This window comes from Crotalus tigris, unplaced genomic scaffold (assembly GCF_016545835.1).
Source record: "Crotalus tigris isolate CLP2741 ecotype Arizona unplaced genomic scaffold, ASM1654583v1 scf7180000018824.943158, whole genome shotgun sequence".
Lineage (NCBI taxonomy): Eukaryota > Metazoa > Chordata > Lepidosauria > Squamata > Viperidae > Crotalus > Crotalus tigris.
In genome coordinates, this window is record NW_024097214.1 from 713,393 (window position 1) to 722,463 (window position 9,071).

The window sequence follows — 9,071 nt, forward strand, 5'->3', positions numbered from 1 at the left end:
TTCATAACTTGCTCCAAAAATTTAATTTACACCTTATCAAAGGCTTTTTCTACATCTAATGAAGCCAAAATGGTCATTTTGTTATTATTGCTTATAGTGCTAGTGTATTCTTCTAAAGTGTGTTTTCTAACATATACATTCAAGACTTCCATTATTTTATTTATTTTGATCAAAACATGGATTGATGCTAAAAAATGCCACCAAGCATCTGGAGTATAGTTCCTCAGTGTGGTTCTTCCTCTTCTGAAAATTACTGTCACTTTGAATGTTGAAGTAGTGTTGAGGTCTATATGGGAAGTGACAGGAATCTCTCCCCTTCCCCCTCCTTTATTTTCTGTGAGCACCCTGCTCAGCAAACAGGCTGGAAAATAAAGTGTAGAAAAATGATTGCTATAAATGTTTAATAATAATAATAATAATAATAATTATTGACAAATTCGCCATTAGTCAATTGCAAAAGGCGGCCTTACTAGGAACTGCTTCCATCCTGCGATGATATCTGTAATACCATCAAACATCCACATCTGCCTATCCCAGGTCCTGGGTAAGGACTCGATAAGTAGACAAAATGCCAAACCCAGTCTGAACATCTGGCTGACTGTGTGATGATGATGATGATGATGATGATCATCATCATCATCATCATAAAGTTGGAAGGGACCTTGGAGGTCATGTAAGGGTTACTTTGAGTAGAAGAACTTTATTTTAAGAGTATTTCTAAGTTTCACATTTTCTCTCATACGGCAGCATTTCAACAATGGTTTCCTACAGATTTGCCTGTCTACAGCTCAGTCTGTCTTTTGAATTCTTTTAAACAACAGGAAGTGTATTTTTATGCCTCATATAATATTTCCTCTCCAGTTCAGACCAAGAAAGGCAAAGAGGGAAGTTGGATGGAACCAAAAAAATTTAGAGGTTGCTTCCAACAAAAGCTGCAGGCAGCTAGGAAAAGTCAAAGAACAGTTTCTGAAATGACAGACGGCAGAAAAATCATTTTGGCCCAAGCCAAGAGCGAAAGTAGCAGCAACAGCATGTCTCTTAAATGGATATGCAGAAGTCAACTTTTCCTCCCTGAGTGCAAGAAGGATGACTGTCATTTTGTTCCCTAAAATGCACACAATTATAATGGAACCAGGCCTCCAGAGGGAGAGCCAGACTTTCATTCCTCAAATCTTTCTTTAGAAAAGCTTTTCCTGATGCAAAGTTGAGCTGAGTTTGATTCCAAGGACCATCAAGATTGGATCAGCTGAGCTTCAGGATAATGAACTTTGTATATCCTCAGAACCAGAATGGTGTAACATCAAAACCTATTTCTTATTCTCATGAAAAAAAAATGATATTTATTAGGGTGACTGGGTACAACATGCAGTCGTGTCTGTAAGTTCGAAAAAACAGATGTGGAAACTTTATAATGCAAACCTTTTTTATTGCCATTCATAGAATTAAGAATGTATGTCTCTGTCAGATTACTTGATCAAAAAAATTGTTCCTAGAAGTATTGTATAGTTTACATTCAGAATGTGGTTTCAGCTTTTACATGCTACTGTATTTATATTTGTAAATTTTAGAAAAGTTTATATAGTGTAAAACTAATCATTTTTTTATAAATAGGATTCAATCTAAATTCAATCCGATATATAAACATTCTGAGCAAGAATATTCTTGGATGGAACTATTAGTTGCTTGGCCAGTTGATGGTTCTTAAGCAAAAGGTATATCCTAATTTAGTGTGAGCATTAATATTGGCAGAATAACATGGATGCTAGATATTCTAAGCCATTCCCTATAGAGCTTTCCTTTAGTTTTAAAAAAAGAAAATGCCTGCAGCATTTGTTTCCATGGCAATAACAAAATTACTTTCAATATTCTTAATAACCAGATTAATATGTACAAATAAAATACAGCAAAGGGGAAGACATATCTTGTCTGAAGATAGGAACCAATTATTCTATATTATTATTGTGTATAGAACTCTATAAAGAAAAGGCCTGATATTACTTAACTATGGTAATTTGGAATCAACATATAAAGTCATGTAACTTCATATTTACTTGGGCACTGTTAAATTCACACATTCAATTGCTTTTAGTTTTGGAGAATAAATTAGGAGAAATATTAAATGAAATGTCAGTTCAGAAGTCCTTTACAATATGGGGAGGGTTACATTAGTTATTTAAATATTTTTTAAAAGATGATTGCTCAAAATATAGCAACCAGAAGATTAAGGATTGTTCAGGGCATTCATAAAGATCTAAAAAACAAACAAATACATATAGGAAATAAAAAGAGGGCCAAATCACAAAGAAAAATTACAGACAGCCTTGAATTGCAGAGCTGGTATCAGGAAAAAAGAAATCTCAGAATGAGCTGAGATTAGCAAAGGATGGTAATGAAAATGGCTTCTTTAGATTTGTTCAAAAGAAAAGGAAAAGAAAAAAATCAATATACCAGCTGCTCAATGAAGATAGCAAAATATGTGTAACTCAAAAGGGAGGGGGGGCAGAGCCACTCAATATTTTATTTGATCATCATGTTCAAAAGGAACAACAATTATGTGTTCCATCAGGAAATTGTGAAAAGAACGATAGATTAAAAATATAGCCAAGGAATATCTTTTTACTTCAGTAAGGCATTTGATAAAGTAGATCACAACCTACTACTCGATAAGATAAAAAAATATGGGCTAGACAGCATGACCACCAGATGGCTTCGTAGCTGGCTGACTCAGCGTGTGGTCCTCAATGGAACCGCATCTACATGGAGGGAAGTGTGTAGTGGGGTGCCCCAGGGCTCTGTTCTAGGCCCAGTGCTCTTCAACATCTTCATCAATGATTTGGACGAGGGGATAGATGGGGAACTCGTCAAATTTGTGGATGACACCAAGCTGGCAGGAATAACCAACACTCCAGAAGACAGGCTTCAGATACAGAAGGACAGACTTGAACACTGGGCACTATCTAACAAAATGAAATTCAATGGTAAAAAAGATAAGGTTCTACATTTAGGCAAGAAAAACCAAATGTACAGGTATAATATATGGGGTACCTTGCTCAATAGCAGTAACTGTGAGAGAGATCTCGGAGTCCTAGTGGACAATCACTTAAATATGAGCCAGCAGTGTTCTGCAGCTGCCAAAAAAGCCAACTCAGTGCTGAGCTACATTAACAGAGGGATAGAATCAAGATCAAGTGAAGTATTAATACCACTTTACAATGCCTTGGTAAGGCCACACTTGGAATACTACATCCAGTTTTGGTCACCAAGATGTAAAAAAGATGCTGAGACTCTAGAAAGAGTACAGAGAAGAGCAACAAAGAGGATTAGGGGACTGGAGGCTAAAACATATAAGGAACGGTTGGTGGAATTGGTATGTCTAGTTTAACGGAAGAGAAGGACGAGGGGGGACATGATAGCAGTGTTCCAATATCTCAGGGGCTGTCACAAAGAAGAGGGAATCAAGCTATTCTCCAAGGCACCTAAAGGCAGGACAAGAAGCAATGGATGGAAACTGATCAAGGAGAGAAGTAACCTAGAACTAAGGAGAAACTTCCTGACAGTTAGAACAATTAACCAGTGGAACAACCTGCCTCCAGAAGTGGTGAATGCTCCAACACTGGAAGTTTTTAAGAAGAGACTGGACAGCCATTTGTCCAAAATGGTGTAGGGTTTCCTGCCTGAGCAGGGGATTGGATTCAATGACCTCCAAGGTCCTTTCCATCATCATCATCATCATCATCATCATCATCATCATTATTATTATTATTATTATTATCTGGATGAACCCTTATTAAGTATTAAGTATCCTTGACAAATCTTTTACCACAGGTTGGTGAATCCCCAAATACCTGGAATAGGGCAAATGTCTTCTCTCTTCAAAGGAGAAGGAGAGTTCAACAAACTGCAAAATATTTAGTCTGACATTGATACCAGGGAATGGAATCTTCCCTGGTATCAATGCTTGATACCAGGCTTGATTCATCTAAAGAGTACTTTTAAAAGAGATTAATTTAAAAGTACATTGAAAACAATGCAGTATTTGTTAGAAGTCAGTATGGGTTTGTCAAGAACAAATCTTGCCAGAGTACTCTTATCTCATATTCTGTTTAGGTAACTTTCTCAATAGATGGTGGGAATTGTGTTGAAATATTTCTTGACTTTAGCAAAACATTTGGCACAGTAATCTCTGACATGATGGTTAGCAGGATAGCTAACTGTGGGCTTGATGGCATGACAAGTGGATACAGAACTTCCTCAAAAATCATGACAAGGAACATTTACCAATGCTTTTTTGTCAAAGGAGTATAAAATTGGATTCTCAAAAAGATTGTTTTTGAGTCCTCTACCCTTCAATATATTTTTCCAGAATTTCCATTAATTACTTACCATCTGGGGTTCAGGGAAAGCTTATCATATAGTGGATGACACAATATTGGGTGGAATAGTTAATACTTAGTAGATAAAATTAATATTCACAGAATCATGGGGCTGGAAGGAACCTTTGAGGTCTCCTGGTCCAACTATCTGCCCAAAGGCAGGAGTCCTTATACCATCTGGACTAATGATTGTCCAATCTTTTCTTGAGCAATGGGCCACCTGTAACTCAGGGAAACAAGTTGTTGTTGGTTAATTGTTCTCACTGTCAGGAAATTGCTCCTTGTTTCCAGGTTGGATCTCCCTCTGATGAGCTTCCACCCATTGCTTCTTGTCCTGATCTCAAGTGCTGTGGAGAATAAATCGACCCCGACTTCCCTGTGACAGTCCTTCAAGTATTGAAAGACTCCTATCAGGTGTCCCCTAAAGCTTCTCTTCATTAGCCTAAACATACCTATTTCTTTTAGCCATCCATCATACAATTTAGTCTCCAGATTCTTTATATCTTTGTTGCTCTTCTCTGCACTCTTTCTAGGGCCCCAGTATCTTTTTTGTATTGGGATGACCAGAACTAGATGCAGTATTCCAGTTGTACCTTACTAGTGCATTGGAGAGTGCTACTTCACTTACTATGATCTTGATGCTATCTTTCTATTGATGCAGCCTGGGTTATATTGCCTTTTTTGACAGCTGCAGCACACTGCTGATTCATACTTAAATGGTGGTCCATCAGAATACCTAGATCCTCTCATAGACACTATTGTTGTACTGCTTATCCTATACCTGTGCATCAGTTTTTTCTTGCCTAAGTACAGGGCCTTGTTTTTCTCACCACTGAACTGCATCTTGTTGAATTCTGAATCTTGAATCTATCTCTAAAGTGTTAGCAACTCCTTCTAGCCTTGTGTTATCCACAAGTTTGATGAGCTTCCCTTCAGTTCCCTTATATAAATAATTTATGAAGATGTTGAAGACCACTGGACCCAAGACAGAACCTTGAGGTACCCCACTGGGTGCTTTCTTCCATGGACGTGTAGTTCCATTGAGGAGTACATGCTGAGTGTGATTGGTCAGCCAACTGCAAACCCATCTGGTGGTGGTATCTAACTCACATTGTTTTCCCATGGTGTTGATTTTGATAGATTTTTTCCTTCCTTCCTTCCTTCCTTCCTTCCTTCCTTCCTTCCTTCCTTCCTTCCTTCCTTCCTTCCTTCCTCCCTCCCTCCCTCCCTCCCTCCCTATTTTCAAGGAGGTAATTAAGTTTTGTAATTCATTGACTTATTGAAACCTGACAAAGTCCTAATGTAACTGAAATTCCATAGGAGAGATTACATTGATAATTAATGTTCATTTGTTATAAAGAATACAGATAAAAAGGTTTAGAAGTTTGTCATAAAGAGTACAGCATAATCTTTGGCTATAGTCTTTACAGCATTATTCACCTTCAGTCCTTTAAGGAATTATGTCATGTTGTTTGAATTTGGTTATAAAAGTATGCCAGTTTCTTGATAAATGTTATGGATTCCCAGTCTATATGAGAATGTGAATTTGGTATTTCTCATTATTCCAAAAGGTATAATACAGAAAATACATAAAAGTTGTAGAAAAATAGTTTCTAATTGAATATTAGAAAATAAAGCTTCCTAACAGCAAGAGCAGTTTGACAGTGGGTGGGTTCAAGCAAGGTTTGGATACTGTGGGATACTTTAATTTGGATTCTTGCACTGAGCAGAGGTTGGGCTCAGAAGTGCAAATGTCCCTTTCCACTCTGTTATTTAAGTTAATGATGTTCAATTTTTAGACTAGTTCAGAGTGTCTGTTGGATCCTCAGCAAGCTCAGGCTTTTGACCAGCTCTGTCGTCTATATCGTGGAACATCAAGGGTAATGTAATTTTATATTTTCCTTTTAATACAAACTGGATCAAACTTTGACATTCTTTCAGACATTATATATCTGAGATATCATAAAGGTCATTGTTGTTGCTGTGTTTGTCTGGGATGGAAAATAAACAAGGCAGGGACAAAAAAAATACACTGAAAGAAATCAATGTCCTATCAGGTTCTACATCTTATTGTGACCAACCAAATGTTTATTTGATGCCCATAAGCAGGAAATGCAGTAAGTGAAATTGTTTATTCTGCTTTCTTTCAACAGCAACTGTCTTTGAAAAGCATACAGCTCTGTCAGAGCAGATGAAACATTTCTCTGTTTATATTTCCTTTAAACCTTGCTTGATTTTTTTTCAACTTTACCATAATTAATTTAACTATTTTTTTCTAAGCTAAACAGCCCTAGATAAACTACCTTTTCTCAAGGGAGGTTTTTCCAGCACCTTGACCCATTTTGACTGTCTTCGTCCATGCCTTTTGATGCACAATAATATTTTAAATAAAACATTCAATTGTTCTGCATCAGACAGACACTGATTGGTAGAATGTCTGAGGTTTCCTTCAGAAATGGTTCATACTTTCAGTATTTACATTTTTATTCTTTAAACACTCTTTGTTTTCATAACAATCATCCTGAAATGCCATAATACTCAATTAACTAATGTAAATGCAGTATATATCTATATCCTGGATATAGTCACAAAGCTATTTTTGTCTTTTCCAGCTAAAACTATTATTCACATCTGACTTCTACTAGGACTGTTTTCCTACGTATGTGTAATTTACATGCATATTTATTGTGATATAGCCAAGAATATTTTAACATAATTGGTAAGAAAAATGCAAAAGTTATTGTTTGTGATTTTAATGAAAGTTTAATGTTGATCTTTCCTCTTTGAAATAATTTGTTTCTGCACTGCCTATATAACCTTATCATTTACAATAGCCATATTTCTTTTATTTTGTAGTTGGCACTTTTGACTGAATTGTCTCGAGATCATGGTGGTGAAAAACATGGTTTTGTCCAATTCTCCCAGGGGGATTCTGCCCTGAATAGTATCTTCCAAAATGAGACCTTTCAGCTTCATCTCAGTCCTCCTCCTCTTCTAGAAGACTAATCCTTGGGTATCAAGTATTGTGAAAAAATACTTCTAATGTTTGCTGGTGGATCCAAACTAAAAGGTAGCAGTATGTATTTTATAAATAACTGCAACAATACAATCTTCGTGTTTTGACCCTTAACAAAACAGAACATCAGCGTCAAGCATTCTAGTCCTCGTGTCCAGTGGATTTTGCTGAAAGCTATAAACTGCTCTATGAAGCCTATGCTTTTTTTTTCATTTAAATTCAGAATGAAGAATGGAACTTCACATATAAAAGGCTAAAATGCAGAGAAAAGCAAGGCAGAACTGGCAGAACTTTTATGAGATTGCTTTCTCTAATGTATTTCCTCTGTTCTCAATTACTCCTGAAAATCTGTTAGCTCCTCCAGTTGCAGCTGAAGAAATGTTACTGTGACAGATGCTGTTCGTTGGAAATTTAACATACTAACATCATAAATGAGAAAATCTGTTAACGAAGCACATTAGAATACACCACACAGCCAACTAGATATTTGATGCCAGTTTGTGTATATTTTGAGTGCTTTCATGATTGCCAGCTTTTCCACAGAGAGCTTACTGTTTCCAGTGTACCAAAAGAAATCAGCACATTACTCATTTATGATGGCTGCTCTCTTGCTGCCAAGTTGCATGGAAAAGATACCTTCTTCCATTATATATTGCCAGCTTCCTGAACCTTAACCATTTATCTTTATGAATTGACTAAAAGATTACAGTGTTGTTTTTTTCCTCCTTATCTTCGCCCTAGAAATGAACAATCTGGTGCAGATTGTTGAAAACAAATGTTTCTAGTTCCTGTAAATGATATTCAATAACCTTTTGTCTTTCTATTACTTACCATTTGATAATTTTACTTTATTTGTTCATGAGATTTCCAGTTTCCATATTGTAGACAGGAGCAAGTATAAATTAAAAGATATATAAAAACCAGAATTATTTGCGCATTTATACTAGACTATTTCATGATTGAGTTTATTATTTTTTCTTCATTTATCATTTTGTCAGAAAGCTGTTAACCTCATATTTGTACACATTTTTCAATGAGAGACCAAAAATCTCATATCTGCTTCTGTCCACTTCCACATTACCTATCTTCTACAATTATAGCAGACATGTCAAACACAAGGCCTGGGGGCCGGATGCGGCCCGCAAAGTGGTTTCATGTGGCCCGTGAAGCCATCCTGGAAACAGTGAGGGAATGGCTCCCGCTGCCTTGGCACTGGCCCAGGCCAGCCAGGAGCCAATTTACAATTTTGTGGCGGCCATCTATGCTGAAATGCATTCAGTCTTAGCTCCACAAGGCCATCTAGAAACAGCGAGGAACCAGCCCCTGCCGCGTCGGCCCCATCCCCGGGTGCATGCTAGGGAGGTGTCACCCTTTGTGAGGAATGAAGAAATGGACCATGCCTTGGTGCTTGCCCTGGTCCCACCTCCTTCTGTCAGAGACCCTCAGATCTGTCCCACTCCTGCCCAGGCCCCACAGGCACCCTTGACGCGAACGATGTAGAGCTGGCCTTGCCCACCCAGTAGGCCACACCCACTCCAGCCATGCCCACCCAGGAGGCCACACCCACCCTGGCCGCACTTACCCAGCCCCCCCGAGGGCAACCGCAATGCTGATGCGGCCCTCAATGAAATTGAGTTTGACACCCCTGAATTAGAGGCTATCAAAAATTATGAATTTATGTA

General features: G+C 37.6%; 1 protein-coding gene across 6 annotated transcripts in view; it reads left to right on the forward strand.

The window, feature by feature from the left end:
* Positions 1 to 8,312, forward strand: part of VPS8 (VPS8 subunit of CORVET complex) — a 95,884-nt gene extending 87,572 nt beyond the window's left edge. For 5 of the 6 annotated variants that reach the window (XM_039356336.1, XM_039356340.1, XM_039356338.1 and 2 more), the window contains 2 exons: positions 6,173 to 6,253; positions 7,230 to 8,312. In XM_039356336.1, coding sequence (XP_039212270.1) covers positions 6,173 to 6,253; positions 7,230 to 7,379 — 231 coding nt within the window. In that variant the 3' untranslated portion in view covers positions 7,380 to 8,312. The remainder of the gene's footprint in view (positions 1 to 6,172; positions 6,254 to 7,229) is intronic. The other variant, XR_005558286.1, reaches the window with a different exon arrangement.
* The last annotated feature ends 759 nt before the right edge of the window (positions 8,313 to 9,071 follow it).